The sequence below is a fragment of the Rana temporaria genome, chromosome 6 (assembly GCF_905171775.1).
Source record: "Rana temporaria chromosome 6, aRanTem1.1, whole genome shotgun sequence".
NCBI lineage: Eukaryota > Metazoa > Chordata > Amphibia > Anura > Ranidae > Rana > Rana temporaria.
In genome coordinates this window covers 193,719,966-193,737,151 of record NC_053494.1, presented here as the reverse complement: position 1 = coordinate 193,737,151, position 17,186 = coordinate 193,719,966, and the positions used below count along the sequence as shown (strand labels likewise).

At 44.5% G+C, this 17,186-nt stretch overlaps 1 protein-coding gene across 1 annotated transcript in view; it reads left to right on the top strand.

Annotated features, from left to right (window-relative positions):
* ARHGAP15 (Rho GTPase activating protein 15) overlaps positions 1–17,186 on the top strand; it is a 721,117-nt gene that overhangs the window by 79,439 nt on the left and 624,492 nt on the right. Inside the window, exons 2-3 of the mRNA XM_040358038.1 lie at positions 5,321–5,389; positions 14,566–14,630. Coding sequence (XP_040213972.1) covers positions 5,321–5,389; positions 14,566–14,630 — 134 coding nt within the window. The remainder of the gene's footprint in view (positions 1–5,320; positions 5,390–14,565; positions 14,631–17,186) is intronic.

Sequence of the window (17,186 nt, the reverse complement as noted above, 5' to 3'; positions counted from 1 at the left end):
AGATCGCAGGTTGCCGATTTGCCATACCACAGCATCAGTGTTGTGAATGAAGCTGGTAGTAGAGGAAGAAAGCGGCTGCGAACCAGAGCCCCATAAGCTGATGTTTCCTCTACAGCGCCGGCTTTGCCACAGGAGTCTATGGCAAGGTTCAGCTAACCCGCAGGATAGACACTGGTGCACTACGCTGCACCCGCAGTGTGGGCAAACCGCAGCACATCAGTTGAAAGCAGTCTTAGGCCCTTTTCACATGATCAGCCCAACCAAATGGGACCCTCAATTAACCTCTATAGAGCGACAGATGTCCATTTACGCTCAACTACCTCCAATCCAAAAAACAAAAGGGAATTTGTCCCCTTCCATCTGGGCAGATCGGAGGGCCCATAAAGTAGCCGTGACCTGTCATCCGCACGTCCTCGTTCATTGTGGCCCACGACTGGTTACCAAGTTGCTTAAGTGGCCCCCGCTATTCAAAAGGTTGGGCACCCCTGAGTTAGACCATGGTCCCAGTTCAGTTATACCATGCCGGCTCTTCTGGGCATACGCCAAACTCACCCTGACCTTCTGTCGTGACCAGGGCCTCTCACTATATCTGAAGGTATGTTGTGTGTTTGGCTCCAATGCCCAAACTGCTTGAGGCTCCACCCAACCAGTCAGCAGAGCTTCACCTCATTTGCTCTGCTACGTGTAAATTCCCTTACAGAGCCAATTTGCCTTTAGTAAATCAACTTCAGTGCATCTAATTTGTAGTAATTTCCTAGGTACCAAATATAGAGTTGGGAAACTCTATTGAATTTCCACAGCTAGGTTGGACCATTGTGGAGAGTTCTCTCCCCATAGAGATAGCAACAATGCTAGTTCAGGTGAAAACCCATTTTTTGTTTCTGTATTGTCAAAAATATGCTAGGGTGGAAGGAAGTGATAAAGATGTGGTGAGAATAAATTGCTACCCCCTTCCACCAAAAATTTGAGCTAAAAGCAAAACTTCACTTTGTTCCAAACTTTTTGAACAAAGGGCCTGTTTATTTTGCTTCGGACTTTAGGGGGGTCGGACCGGAGTAGAAAATGTTTTGGCATCAGTGGGAGTAAACAATGTCCTATCTTTGGTATTAGGGGAACTATTAGTGCCCCATCATTGGTGTCAATGGGAGGAATAGTGCCCCATAGATAGTGTCATTTGGAGAACTAAGCCCTGTACACACGATCTGTCCATCCGATGAGAACAGTCCGAAGGACCGTTGTCATCGGTTAACCGATGAAGCTGACTGATGGTCTGATGTGCCTACACACCATCAGTTAAAAAAACGATCGAGTCCAACGCAGTGACGTAAAACACAATGACGTGCAGAGAAAAATGAAGTTCAATGCTTCCAAGCATGTGTCGACTTGATTCTGAGCATGCGCAGGTTTTTAACCAATGCTTTTGTGTACTAACCATCGGTTTTGACCTATCGGTTAGGCGTCCATCGGTTCAATTTTAAAGCAAGTTCTAAAAAGTTTGACCGAAGCATAACTGACCGATGGGGCCCACACATGATCGGTTTGGACCGATGAAAAGGTCCCTTAGTCCGTTTTCATCGGTTTGGACCGACCGTGTGTACGCGGCCTTAGTGCCCCATTGTTGGTTTTAGTGGGAGAAATAGTGCCTCATTGTTGGTGTCAGTGGGAGGGGGGGGGTAGTGACCCATCATTGGTGTCAGTGAGAGGAATAGTGCCTTATCATTGGTGTCAGTGGGAAGAATAGTGCCCCATCATTGGTTTTAGTGGAAGGAATAGTGGCCCAATGTTGGTGTGAGTGTAGTGATTAGTACCCCAGGGGCCTAAAAAAGGCAAGCAAAGGGCTGCATTCGGCCCCTGGGCCACAGTTTGGTGACCACTGGAGTAAGGGATAGTCAAGAACCTTTCCTTACCAAGAGCAACTTCCCTTGCAAAGTGAAAATCAAACCCGTTGAGTCGTTGACAAAGAGGCAGTCAGAAAAAAGAGACTTGAGTCCAGAGGATCAGTACAATAGGCTGCCAACTAGTATTTTCGGAAGGAGAGGTCAGCAATGGCAAATTTAAATTGTCTCCCATGACAAATTTCTTTAAAAAATATCAAAGTTGGAGTATTCCTTTAACTTCTCTTAAAAAAAGATGCAGGGAGAGGTAAAGCGATGTTTTCTATATTTCCCTTTTCTGCAGTTCTTCTCGTCTTTTGGGGACCTTCTCCGCTGAAGTGGCTGACCGAGCAACTGAGGAGGAGCTTGTAAATCCTTTCATTAACCATCCCCATTGTATCGCTGCCCCAGATTTGTGTGTTACATGTGGTATTCTCTTTAAAATATGCATTCCTTTGTCTACGTAACGTCTAAATGACTAAAATATTAATCACAGGTTTTCTGAAAATAATGATCGCCTCTAATAATGGTATGTTGATGCTTTCATTTTAATCTTCCATTAATAATAAAAAATGGAAACTCTGAGATCTTAGAAGTTTTGTCTCAGTAGCCTGGGTGAATCACTCTCACTTACCCTCCATGTGAATAACACGAGGGGCTGACACTCCTGAAAACAGGCCTGCAAAAAAGAGAAAATACGCTATGACATTTCCTTCCTCCCCCAGAGGAGTAACTGCCACTAACCAAAGTTATTTTCATGAAAGCTCTTTTGCTTTAGATGCAGAATATTAAGAGAGCAAAACACTTTAGGACACAGTCTTGTCACCAGATGTTCTTTGCCTCTAATGTATTTGTTAAGCGGTGTTCTTTTTAAATAGGTCATGTAAAGTTTTTTTTTTCCTTCATTGTGCCAAGGATGTCAATGCATTCTTTATTTCAAACTTACTAATACACAGGGATAGCATCCAAATTTGCCTATTTCGGTGGTCATCTTGGATTTTTTATTTTTAGGACCGTCAAAAATTTGAGAATTCCGGAGAAAATGGCCCGGATTCACAAAGCACTTACGCCGACGTATCTCGAGATAAGTGTAACTATGCGCCGTCGTATCTGTGCGCCGTGCCCACAAAACTAGATACGCCTGAAAAATAGGAATCCTACGACCGACGTAACTTGCCTACGCCGTCGTATTGTGGGCGCATATTTACACTGGGCGCATTTGCCGCTCCCATAGATTTTCTATGCACATATGCAAATGAGGGAGATACGCTGATTCACAAACGTAGTTGCGCCTGGCGCATAATATACAGGGTTTGCGTAAGTCGTACATCCGGCGTAAAGTTATTCCCCATATAGGAGGCACAACTCATGCAAAGGTATGGACCAGGGAACACAAGCCATCGTATCTTTTGTCGTTTACGTTGTACGTGAATATGACTAGGCGTAGGTTACGCTCACGTCGTAGGCAGTCGAGCACGATTCCTCCCACTGACACCGGCTACTTCCACCTACACCGGCTTACGCAGAGGAAACCCAGTGTATCTTTAAGAGCGAGTGGGAGCAAGTGCTTTGTGAATCCAGTGCTTGCCGTAAAAGAGATACGCTACGGCGGCATAAATATGCGCCGATGTATGTGAATCTGGACCAATATGTTTATTTAGAAGCTGAGGTTTAGTGGGTTTGGAGGCAGTTACACTGTTAAAAAATCTATATTTTTAGTACAAAATAATCTTAATAATTTAGCTATTCCAGACTGGAACTTGTCACTATCTACAGTGGCCACTTGTCAAAAACTGTTTCTTCATATTTGTGGAGTCATGTCACCTTTTACAAATCTGGCTTGTCTCATTAGTGACATTCTAACAGACATGTGCACACTGAAATATTTTGTTTCGGAATTTCGTTTTCGTTCCGAAAAATAAATGTATTTAGTTACTCCCGAAATTCGTTTTGATTTATTTTGTTTAGATAAAAAATGCTTTTGTTCAAAATTAATCCGATCTTGTAAATTCCAAGCATGTGTAGACAATTACGACGATGGAAGCACTCGGTTTGGTAAAACTAGCGTTCGTAATGGAGATAGCACATTCGTCGCGCTGTAACTGACTGAAAAGCACAAAGCTGAAAAACGTGAATCGTCTCTCACCAAACTTCTACTAACACAAGATTAGCAGAAGGAGCCCAAAGGGTGGTGCACTTGCTATGGAACTTCCGTTTTATTGTGCATCGTACTTTCTGTACGTGACCGCGTTCTAGACGTTCGCAATTTCCGACAATATTTGTTGTATGCAAGACAAGTTTGAGCCAACATCAGTCGGAAATGTATCCACGGTTTTGTTGTCGGAATGTCCGATCGTCTGTACGCGGCATTAATGTGCAGAGAAGTAGTAAAGATTTTGGTGATCATCAATTGTTACACCCCATGCCAACAAAAATGAAAGTAGCAAGTAGTATTAAAGCAAACAACTTTTTTTTTTCCAGATAGAATAAAAGGAGGGTTAAGTTCATTAATTCTCATCTGTATCCAATTGGGGATATTTTCTTTACTTCCTGTCCCATAGCCATATGATGTGAGAGGAAATCCCTCCAAAGCAGGGATGGACTGGCCATTGGGACCACAGGGAGTTTCCCAGTGGGCCGATGGCTCAGTGGGCCGGCTTCAGTGACAGCGGACTGCTGCCCCCCTCCGCTCCTCTGTCTCTCCCTCCCCGCAGCGCTCACCTGGGGGTAACAAAGAAGCAGGGGGACGACAGGGGAGCATGGGGGGAGGGGATAGACAGCTGATTCAACAGCTATGGCCTGGGAGTTTCTCACTTCTGCCTAATCTTGTTCCCTAAGGGGGGCACCAAACTGATTCGGGTGAAATAATGTCTAGCTTCCCCACTGGTACTGCCTATAAGAGTATCAGTACCAGCCGTTCTACTCTAATAAAGTAGAATGGCTAGTAAAGGGGGAGAGGGGGCTTGGGTTGGCCAGGGGGGGGGGGGGTGCGGGAATTGTCCGGCCGCCATGGGAGAGACCTGTCAAAGTGGGCCAGTCTGGATGAAGTCCAGGGCCAAATTTCTGTCCCAGTCCATCCCTACTCCAAAGTAAAGAAAAACCCTGGTATTCACCAGGATCAGCAGAACCAACATCACCATTGAAAGATTTCCCCCCTATTACTTTTCTGGTGACAACCCATAATTTGGGATTTTCTTTCACTTTTAATGATAATGGTAAACATGGCAAATAGCGAGTGTAAATCTCTCAAAGAAGGCAAAGATCGCAATCAAACCTGACAGGTGTTCTAATCCCTCTCCACTCTATCTAAAATGTTAGGTAAACTTTAAGTCATCCATTTGTGTTAAATTTCATATGGAATTTTTTTTTTTTTTATTCCCCACCACCCTTTCCTTTTGAAAAGCTTCCTAAGTGTTGACTCATTTTCTATGTGTTCTCTGTTTCAGATTTCTCGTCATCGAAGGAATCATTCTCAACACTACGTGACTGAGAACAGAATTTCTAAAGATATCCTAGTAAGTTCTTTCATTAACCACTTAAGACCCGGACCAAAATGCAGCTAAAGGACCTTGCCCCTTTTTGCGATTCGGCACTGCGTCACTTTAACTGACAATTGCGCGGTCATGCGACGTGGCTCCCAAACAAAATTGGTGTCCTTTTTTTCCCACAAATAGAGCTTTCTTTTGGTGGTATTTGATCACCTCTGCGGTTTTTATTTTTTGTGCAATAAACAAAAAAGGAGCGACAATTTTGAAAAAAATTCAATATTTTTTACTTTTTGCTATAATAAATATCCCCCAAAAATATATAAAACATTTCTTTTCCTCAGTTTAGGCCGATACGTATTCTTCTACCTATTTTTGATAAAAAAAATCTCAATAAGCGTTTATCGGTTGGTTTGCGCAAAATTTATAGCGTTTACAAAATAGGGGATAGTTTTATTGCATTTTTATTATTTTTTTTTTTTTTTTACTACCAATGGCGGCGATCAGTGATTTTTTTCGTGACTGCGACATTATGGCAGACACTTCGGACAATTTTGACACATTTTTGGGACCATTGTCATTTTCACAGCAAAAAATGCATTGTTTATTGTGAAAATGACAATTGCAGTTTGGGAGTTAACCACAGGGGGCGCTGATGGGGTTATGTGTGACCTGAAGTGTGTTTACAACTGTATGGGGGTGTGGCTGTAGGTGTGACATCATCGATTGTGTCCCCCTATAAAAGGGATGACACGATCAATGCTGCCGCCACAGTGAAGAACAGGGAAGCCGTGTTTACACACGGCTCTCCCCATTCTTCAGCTCCGGGGACCGATCGCGGGACTCCAGCGGCGATCGGGTCCGCGGGTTCCAGAGCTTCGGACCGGGTCACGGGAGCGCGCCCGCGACCCACGGCTGGGTACTAGTACAGGACGTACCTGTACGTACAGGTGCCCAGCCGTGCCATTCTGCTGACGTATATGTGCAGGAGGCGGTCCTTAAGTGGTTAAAGTGAACCTTTTCTGTCACCCAATTATGAAAATATTAGTACTGTTTTTTTAATCTTTTCTTGAGAAATGACTGTTGTAGGCATACTGAATAAATTCTCCTTTTCGGGGAGAATTTCACTTTTCATAATAAATTAGAAGCATTTTCTAATGTCATCTCTGGACCAGCCATCCCAATGTGCTTTTCTCTCATTTACCTTATCTATAGAAGGCTTTGAAATCTCATCTGTCTATTTAAGTTTTTTAAACAGTTTTTCAGATTCCTTCACTTCCTGTAGATGATCTCCCACCATTCACTGCTGTAGGTCATATCCCAGAAGGGTTGCCACCTGTCTGGGACTCACCTAGGCAGTACAGGTTTTGAATACTCTGCCAGGGTTTCTGTCTGCCCAAGACCTGGACACATCAGTGGCAGTCCCACAGCACCAATTGTCCTCTCCCTTACTGTTGGCTTCCAGAGTTACAGACTGGCTTGTGGGGGGATTCACTGAGCCACAGGCTGATCATGGGGGATTATACTGCAGGGAAGACTGATTTGGGGGAGGGATGTACTGGGGTACAGATTGACCTAGGGGGGTTATAATGGAGGACAAACTCACCTGGGGGGATATATATAGGTGTCTATACTGATGGGAGATTCTGCACGTTGGGGGGTGTCTATACTGTGATTGTCTGCACGTTGGGGGATTCTGTTCTAGTGGGGGGTCTGCACTAAAGGGGAAAATCTATACTGATGGGGGGGTCTGCACTAATGGGGATTCTATACTGATGGGGGGTCTGCACTAAAGGTGAGGTGTCTGCACTAAGAGGGGGGATTCTACACTGATGGGGTGTCTGTGCTGATGAGGGGGGTCTGTACTGAGGGAGGGGGTCTATAGTTAGTGAAGGGGGTCTGTACTGAGGGGGGACTATAGTTGGTGGAGGGGGTGACACCAGTTTTTTCCGCACCAGGTTACCCCAACCCTATTGACACCACTGGGGACTTGCACATACATGTGTGGCTCATACAAATTGGGAGTCTAATATCTTTGTTTTTAACTTTACATTGTTTATTTCATACATATTTGTATAAATGAAATTCAAATATATTTTTTCTATTAAATTGTATTCCTTTTCTGGTACCTATAAAGTCCGCTCCTAACAACTTATATATATATTGTGTAAGGAGTTAGCTCGGTAGCGGGGTGTGACCCCCTGGATGGGTTCACCACACACTGAATTTATACAGACATGCAGTCGAAGACGGTTGAAAACAAAGATTTTGGTTTATTCTTCCATCTTGCTGGAAACAAGTGCAAGCATCCAAATAGCATAAACAAAATCAAACATAAAATAAACCCTGGCCACTTGGGGCGTCTACCTTCACCACACAGGAACCTATCTAGGGAGTCTGGCACAGCCTAGTGCTGGGCAGACACTGCTGGTCATACAGCAGAAAATAATAGTCTCTTTTTGATTTTTATCACACAGAAAAATCAATCACCACCTCACCTCCTCAGAAGACTTTCAGCTACTTCTCTCCTTACTCACAAAGCCCCAGGATGCAGCAAATCAGTGGTAATCCTCTGGATTACTTATGGAGGCCTTAATTGCCTCATTCTAAACAGCTGAAGTTTTCCAACGCCCTTAAACCTTTTCTGGCTACTTCTGCAGCCGAAGCCTAATAACAATTGGTGTATTGTCTAAACAAGGCAGAAATGTATCTCCCGTCTGTGACAACACCCACAGATTTACCTGACTTCCTGTCACAATATATATATATATATATATATATATATACCGTATTTATCGCGGTATAACGCGCTCTGGCGTATACCGCGCACCCCCAAAGTGGCAGCCAATCCTGTGGGAAAAAAATATTTTTTGTTTTTTTGTACTTACAGTTTTGGTGTCTTGCGCAGCGTCCATCTGCGGCCTCGTCGGGTCCGGCGTCCTTCTGCGGCATCGTCGGGTCCGGCGTCCTTCTGCGGCTTCGGGTGTCCTCTTCGGCGGGTCGGGCGTCCATCTTCGGCGGGTCCGGTGTCCATCTTCGGCGGGTCCGGTGTCCATCTTCGGCGGGTCCGGTGTCCATCTTCGGCGGGTCCGGCGTCCTTCTGCGGCGTCCTCCCGCTCGTTTCCCGCCACGACTTTGAATACTGCGCCCGCATATAGCGAGCGCAGTACACTCGTGAATCTTCGGTCAGGCTCGGGCGCCTCTCGCACTGACGTCCTGTACGCTCAGGACGTCAGGACGTCAGTACGAGAGGCGCCGAGACTGCCCGAAGATTCACGAGTGTACTGCGCTCGCTATATGCGGGCGCAGTATTCAAACTCGTGGCGGGAAAGCGGGTATCGGCGTATATCGCGCACCCACGATTTTGCACTGATTTTCAGGGCAAAATAGTGCGCGGTATACGCCGATAAATACGGTATATATATATATATATATATATATATATATATACAGTGAGGAAAATAAGTATTTGAACACCCCGCTATTTTGCAAGTTCTCCCACTTGGAAATCATGGAGGGGTCTGAAATTGTCATCGTAGGTGCATGTCCACTGTGAGAGACATAATCAAAAATTTTTTTTCCAGAAATCACAATTTATGATTTTTTAACTATTTATTTGTATGATACAGCTGCAAATAAGTATTTGAACACCTGTCTATCAGCTAGAATTCTGACCTGTTAGTCTGCCTTTAAAATGTCCACCTCCACTCCATTTATTATCCTAAATTAGATGCACCTGTTTGAGGTCATTAGCTGCATAAAGACACCTGTCCACCCCATACAATCAGTAAGAATCCAACTACTAACATGGCCAAGACCAAAGAGCTGTCCAAAGACACTAGAGACAAAATTGTACACCTCCACAAGGCTGGAAAGGGCTACGGGGAAATTGCCAAGCAGCTTGGTGAAAAAAGGTCCACTGTTGGAGCAATCATTAGAAAATGGAAGAAGCTAAACATGACTGTCAATCTCCCTCGGACTGGGGCTCCATGCAAAATCTCACCTCATGGGGTCTCAATGATCCTAAGAAAGGTGAGATATCAGCCCAGGACTACACGGGAGGAGCTGGTCAATGACCTGAAAAGAGCTGGGAACACCGTTTCCAAGGTTACTGTTGGCAATACACTAAGACGTCATGGTTTGAAATCATGCATGGCACGGAAGGTTCCCCTGCTTAAACCAACACATGTCAAGGCCCGTCTTAAGTTTGCCAATGACCATTTGGATGATCCAGAGGAGTCATGGGAGAAAGTCATGTGGTCAGATGAGACCAAAATAGAACTTTTTGGTCATAATTCCACTAACCGTGTTTGGAGGAAGAAGAATGATGAGTACCATCCCAAGAACACCATCCCTACTGTGAAGCATGGGGGTGGTAGCATCATGCTTTGGGGGTGTTTTTCTGCACATGGGACAGGGCGACTGCACTGTATTAAGGAGAGGATGACCGGGGCCATGTATTGCGAGATTTTGGGCAACAACCTCCTTCCCTCAGTTAGAGCTTTGAAGATGGGTCGAGGCTGGGTCTTCCAACATGACAATGACCCGAAGCACACAGCCAGGATAACCAAGGAGTGGCTCTGTAAGAAGCATATCAAGGTTCTGGCGTGGCCTAGCCAGTCTCCAGACCTAAACCCAATAGAGAATCTTTGGAGGGAGCTCAAACTCCGTGTTTCTCAGCGACAGCCCAGAAACCTGACTGATCTAGAGAAGATCTGTGTGGAGGAGTGGGCCAAAATCCCTCCTCCAGTGTGTGCAAACCTGGTGAAAAACTACAAGAAACGTTTGACCTCTGTAATTGCAAACAAAGGCTACTGTACCAAATATTAACATTGATTTTCTCAGGTGTTCAAATACTTATTTGCAGCTGTATCATACAAATAAATAGTTAAAAAAAATCATACATTGTGATTTCTGTTTTTTTTTTTTTTGATTATGTCTCTCACAGTGGACATGCACCTACGATAACAATTTCAGACCCCTCCATGATTTCCAAGTGGGAGAACTTGCAAAATAGCAGGGTGTTCAAATACTTATTTTCATCACTGTATATATATATATATATATATATATATATATATATATATATATATATATATATATATATATATATATATATATATACACACACACACAACATTTTGGCGTGTGCAAATTTATTTTATGCTTAGTACTTTGAATTGAGTTCAGTTGGCACCTGTATGAAGTTGGTCCAGTCATATCACAGTATCACAATGAATTGTCTTTCACCAAAAATTTGCTTCCGCACTGACGGAAGATCTCGGAGTGTAGTAACTATGGACATTAGAATGTTAGCTCCTTTGCATGCCATTAATGGTCCACTCCTATGCACTCTTATAACGCCCTGCAGAATAGGTTGGCACTATATAAATGACTGCAATAAATAATGTTATTCATAAATGCCGTCACTCTAATTATGCAAATGAATTCCTCAGCCCTAGTTCGTTAGATTATTAGAAACAATTGCAACTGTTCCTCCTGTGTCCTTTGCATCTAATTGTTTGAGTGAAACGCTATCTGCTTGCCCGCGGATGTTTTTTCCTGGTTATTTAGTTAACCTTCCTTCAGCTGGAGAGATGCAAGAAGGGCAACAATTGAAAGGAATGATGGAAATTCTTCCAGGCAGGTTGAGCGCGGCACGGAGAGGAACACGGCAGTAACATGTGCAGATTACTGACAATTCGAGCATCTGTCTAATGAAGCTCTGTGAGGCTATTTTGATACATTTAGACTCTAATACAGGGGAACAAGACATGAACTGCCTTCCATAAAAAGTGCGAATGTATCTGCAGGCGAAGGAACGGAAATAAAAAAAAGTATTTAGTGATAGTTTGCAACTCTTGTGTAGAACATTGTAAGTTTGTGCTTAGCGTGAGTTCTGAGAAGCACATGCTAGGCCACTTGAGACGGCGGTCCACTCCGTATGTATGGCATGAAACCAATAATGGTAAATGTTGGCATTCTCCTTTATAAGGGAAGTAGAACATTTTTCAGCGAGTAAAAATATTGTAAAGATTGCCTGAATGTACTGTAGCTGTTAATAGAGACCTTTCCTAAGAGAGATATGAAGCATCCATTATTTGAGTTCTCATTCTGTAAATGCGTTTTGCCTGGCTGACCCTTCTGCTTCAGTACTTTAATGCCTACGTTTAGTAAAAAGAAAAAAAAAACTTATAATAATAAATATCAGCACAAGGGACAGTACTTAAGTTTCGTTCACACCTGCAGCCATGGGGTAGTAAAACCAGGAGGTTATGCAATGATTATTACCTCTTGACCACCCACCCGAACACGGAAATGCAGCCTCTCACGTCCATATACATGAAAAAAGAAATTAACCAGCGTGAAACAAAAATTAAACAGCATGGGCCAGATTCATGTAGAAATCCAGCGGCGTAACGTATCCCATTTACGTTACACCGCCGCAAGTTTTCAGCGTAAGTGCTTGATTCACAAAGCACTTGCCTGTAAACTTGCGACGGCGTAGCGTAAAGCCGTCCGGCGCAAGCCCACCTAATTCAAATGGGGCGTGTACCATTTAAATTAGGCGCGTTCCCACGCCGAACGTACTGCGCATGCTCCGTTTTGGTTTTTCCCCGCCGTGCTTTGCGTGAAATGACGTCGCCCCGACGTAATGTTTTGAACGGCGACGTGCGTTACGTCCTTTCGTATTCCCGGACGACTTACGTAAAAAAAAAAAAATTTAAAATTCGACGCGGGAACGACGGCCATACTTTAACATGGGCTGTATTTTTACACTACCTAAATAGCAGCCGTAACTTTGCGACGGGAAAAGCCGACTAGCGACTAAGTAAGAGAATGCGACGAACGCGCGTACCTTCGTGGATCGCCGTAAACAGCTAATTAGCATACCCGACACGGAAAACGACGCAAACTCCACCCAGCGGGTGCCGAAGTATTGCATCCTAAGATCCGAAGGCGTACGATTTCTTCTGAGAAATCCTCACTTCCTGTCCTTCTGTCTGTAACTCCACACAGTAATGCAAGGCTTTCTCCCTGGTGTGGAGTGTCGTGCTCGCCCCCACCCTTGGACTACAGGAGAGTCAGGACGCCCACTAACATACAGCTCCTTTCTCTATCTGCAATGTAGAGAGCGTCCTGACTCTCCTGTAGTCCACACCAGGGAGAAAGCCTTGCATTACTGTGTGGAGCGCCCACGCAATTTACGGAGCTACTGCTCCGTGAATCGAGGGTAGCGCAGAAAATTTGCGGGGGCGCAGGGCAAAAACGGTGCCCTGCGCCTACGTAAAAAATGCGCAAATGTTACTGAATCTACCCCAATGTGATTATGGCTGGTGCTGTCTTCAAAATGTGTCTAAGTTTCACATTCGTGAACCTTATAAATCTGTATATAGACTGCGCTGGCAAAAATGTAAATCAAGATTACTAAACAGTTTACCACATGTGAAAGTGTAAAAAAATAATAAAATAATACATGTGTAAGTGCCTAAGGACCAGAACCATGTACATACAGCACTTATGGTTAAGATGGCTGCCGCCCCAAAATCAGACCCCAGCTTGCACTTCAGGGATGTAACCTATTGGCTGGGAAGCACTGATTCAACTAGTTTTGTCTGCCTGAAAGTGTATCTGAACAATCTAAATTAGTTGAGGCAGTGTTTCCCAGCTGATACATTACATCCCATCCCTGGAGCGCAAGCCAACTTCTGGTCTCAGAGCAGTGGTGGCCACCTTAACCACAAGCGCTTACTGGATCCAGTGACCCACGAAAGATCGGTGTGCCGCTCAGGCTCGGTCAACATTGGGAATAGCACAAGTAATGCCTTGTACACACGTTCGACTGACTTTTTCCATCGGATATTCCGATCGTGTGTAGCCCCATCTGAGTTTTTTCATCGGATATTCCGATGAATTCCTTCGGAGTTTAGATATAAAATATGTTCTATTTTACTCCAATGGAATTCCGTCGGAAATTCCGATGTGATTTAGTCGGGCAAAAGCCTGATTGTGTGTACAAGGCATAACTCTTCATCCATTGCGAGAGTGTCGGCTAGGGATGGAGCTCATCCCAGCTCCTGTGATCGCTGAAGGGAAAGAACATCCATGGAGTCCTCTGATGGTAAGAGTGGCAACCTCCGCCTGGGCTCCCACCAGGCCATGCCCCCAAAGCATTTTGCTCTGCCCCCTGGAGCTTAGTCATAAGGACTTAGGCGGCAAACACACGATCAGTTAAACCGATGAGAACGGTCTAATGGACCATTTTCATTGGTCCAAACCTATCGTGTGGGGGCCATCGGTTATTTATCCATCGGTTAAAAAAAAGCCAACTTGTTTTAAATTTTACCGATGGATTCCTAACCGATAGCAAAAAAAACGATCGTTAGTAGGCACGACCATCGGTTAAAAATCCACGCATGCTCAGAATCAAGTCGACGCATGCTTGGAAGCATTGAACTTTGTTTTTTTCAGCACGTTGTGTTTTACGTCACCGCGTTCTGACACAATCGTTTTTTTAACCGATGGTGTGTGGGCACGACTGACCATCAGTCAGCTTTATCGGTTAACCGATGACAACGGTCCTTCAGACCGTTTTCTTCGGATGGACTGATCGTGTGTACAGGGCTTGAGTCTTTCTCCATGACTAAGCTCCAGGGGTGGAGCGAAACGCTTTGCAGGCGTGGCCTGGTGGTAGCCCAGACTGAGGTTGCCACTCTTAACATCAGAGGACTCCATGGATGTGCGGCATTAGGGATCTCTCCTTCCTTTCCTTCTCGATCCAGTGACTATCTGCATTGGCTCTCCACTCATTTCCCAGTCTCACAGACTTTGCTGAGGCAGTGGCAGCCATTGGCTGCTGTCATTCAAATCTTGTGATGAGGGAGTGGGGGTGGGGGGCGAGCTGTGCTCTGCGTGTCTATGGACACAGGCAAGTAGCTCCCTATGGTGGCATACCGAGAAGAGGAGGAGACAAGAGTGCCAGTGGGAGACCCAAGAAGAGGAGGTTCAGGGTTGCTCTGTGCAATCCCATTCTATTCTATTTAAAAAATATATATATTTGCTTGCAATCACTTTAATATCTACTTGATGCTTATGACATACTGTAGAGAGCTGTCACAATAAAAGCTGCCACGACGAGCATTTTTCTATATGTACCTGCACTTGTGGTTTAAATCTATATTTTAATGCTATCCTTGTATTAACAGGTAAGCCAAAATAAAGAAGGTGTCTTAAATAAAACCAAGATAGCGGAAAAAGGCAAGAAATTAAGGTAATGTGTGTGTCTCATAAATTATCTTATCACCGATTTAAGTATATTTCTATCGTTGCAATCGAGAAATTCCAACAATGTGTTTTGTGTTGTGTTCCCATTCACACAATGTACCCGAAAGAATATAAGGCCCAGATTCTCGTAGAATGGAGTAAAACTACGGCGGCGTAACGTATCTCATTTACGTTACGCCGCCGCGAGTTTTACAGGCAAGTGCTTTATTCACAAAGAACTTGCCTGTAAAGTTGCGGCGGCGTAGCGTAAATCCCCCGGCGCAAGGCCGCCTAATTCAAATGAGCCGGGTAGGGGGCGTGGATAATTTAAATTAGGCGTGTTCCCGCGCCGAACGTACTGCGCATTCGCCGTCCCTAAAATTTCCCGACGTGCATTGCGCTAAATGACGTTGCAAGGACGTCATTGGTTTAGTCGTGAACGTAAATGGTGTCCAGCCCCATTAATGGACAAGTTACGCAAACAACGTAAATTTTTAAATTTCGACACGGGAACGACGGCCATACTTAACATTGGTTGCCCCTCATATAGCAGGGGCCACTTTACGCGTTGCAAATCTAACGTAAAATTGCATTTAAGATCCGACAGCGTAAGAGCCTTATGCCTGTCGGATCTAATGGTTATCTATGCGACTGATTCTAAGAATCAGTCGCATAGATACGACGGACCAGATTAGGACTTACGACGGCGCACACTGCGTTGCGCCGTCGTAAGCCTATTCAGAATCTGGGCCTAAATGTCTAAACTTTTGGGCTGTTGCTTTGGAGCAGGTTCACACATACAGTAATACTCCATAGGCAGCTTGAATTATTCAGAATAACTTGCTGAACATTACACAATGGAGACAATTTAGGGGTATAGCATATTTTAGCAAATATAGAGGTAAACAGCACATTTTAAACATTTGTTTAAAGTGGTGCTATGCGAATTGACGGCGTAACAAATACAAAGTAGGTGTTATCCCAATTTGGCTGCAAAGGTAGAAATACACTTTAAGCTTTTATTGGAAGACTTTCTGCGTCTGGTTATCAGCTAGGAGAGAACTGTTCCCAAAGGACAGAGTCCCTTCATTGCTTCTCTAATATACTGCCATCTAGTGTTTCTTGTATGGATTACAGCAAAGGTTTACCCATCATTATTCATGTTCTGTACTGGATGGTAGGTTTCCTTGCAGCAGAATATAGAACCATCTAACAAAGAGTGAAACGATTAAAGGCAACACAAATCTTTGTATTATGCTATGCAAAGTTTTTGTAAATAGCATGTGCTTTTGGTTTTATTGGTTAATGATTGGACATGGCGATTGTAGCAATTTACAGGTCGTTCAATATAAATGAATGCTGAGCATATCAATGTGTATATTATCTAATATTGTTAAAGAAAGTAAGATTGGATATAGAGGGTTCCGTACTTATCTAAGCTAGTCTGTTTGCAGTCTGTAGATGTTTCGGTTAAAACGGTATTAAAAGGGTTGTAAAGTTACAATGTTTTTTTCCCTCCTAAATAGCTTCCTTTACCTTAGTGCAGTCCTCCTTCACTTACCTCATCCTTCCATTTTGCTTTTAAATGTCCTTATTTCTTCTGAGAAATCCTCACTTCCTGTTCTTCTGTCTGTAACTCCACACCGTAATGCAAGGCTTTCTCCCTAGTGTGGAGTGTCGTGCTCGCCCCCTCCCTTGGACTATGGGACAGTCAGGACGCTTTCTACGTTGCAGATAGAGAAAAGAGCTGTGTGTTAGTGAGCATGCTGACTCTCCTGTAGTCCAAGGGAGGGGGCGAGAACGACACTTCCTTATATTTCCGCGTCGAATATGCAAATGAGCTATATACGCCGATTCACGAACGTACCAATAGATACGTCGTTTACGTAAGGCGTCAGACCGGCGTAAAGTTACCCCTCATAAAGCAGGGGTAAGTCATGTTAGGTATGGACGTCGGAAACGTACGAACAGCGTCATATTTTACGTTGTTTGCGTAAGTCGTCCGTGAATGAGGCTGGGCGTAGGTTACGTTCACGTTGACTAAGCATTGAGCGGGCGTAATTTACTTTGAAAATTCAACGTGATACTGAGCATGCGCACGCATTTTTTATCCGTACATACCGTTATATTGTCATTTTGTCCAGGGCTTCCGGGTTCCGATGACTGCAGGACTGGGCGTTCCTATCCTTCGGTTAGATGATTGACGGCTTGTGAAACAGTTGCCCTGTCGCACAACGCGCGTCACCAGATTTCCGGAAATAGCCGAGCTGCGAGTCGGCACTATACGGCGCCTGCGCAGTCAGCTCTACAGGGCGGGCGCAGGCGCTGTATAGTGCCGACTCGCAGCCTGGCTATTTACGGAAATCTGGTGACGCGCGTTGTGCGACAGGGGAACTGTTTCCCAAGCCGTCAATCATATAACCCAAGGATAGGAACGCCCAGTCCCGCAGTCATCAGAACCCTGAGGCAGGGATAGGAACGCCCAGTCCCGGAGTCATCAGAACGCGGAAGCCCTGGAGAAAATCGCAATATCACGGTATGTATGGAGAAAAAAGAAAAAAAG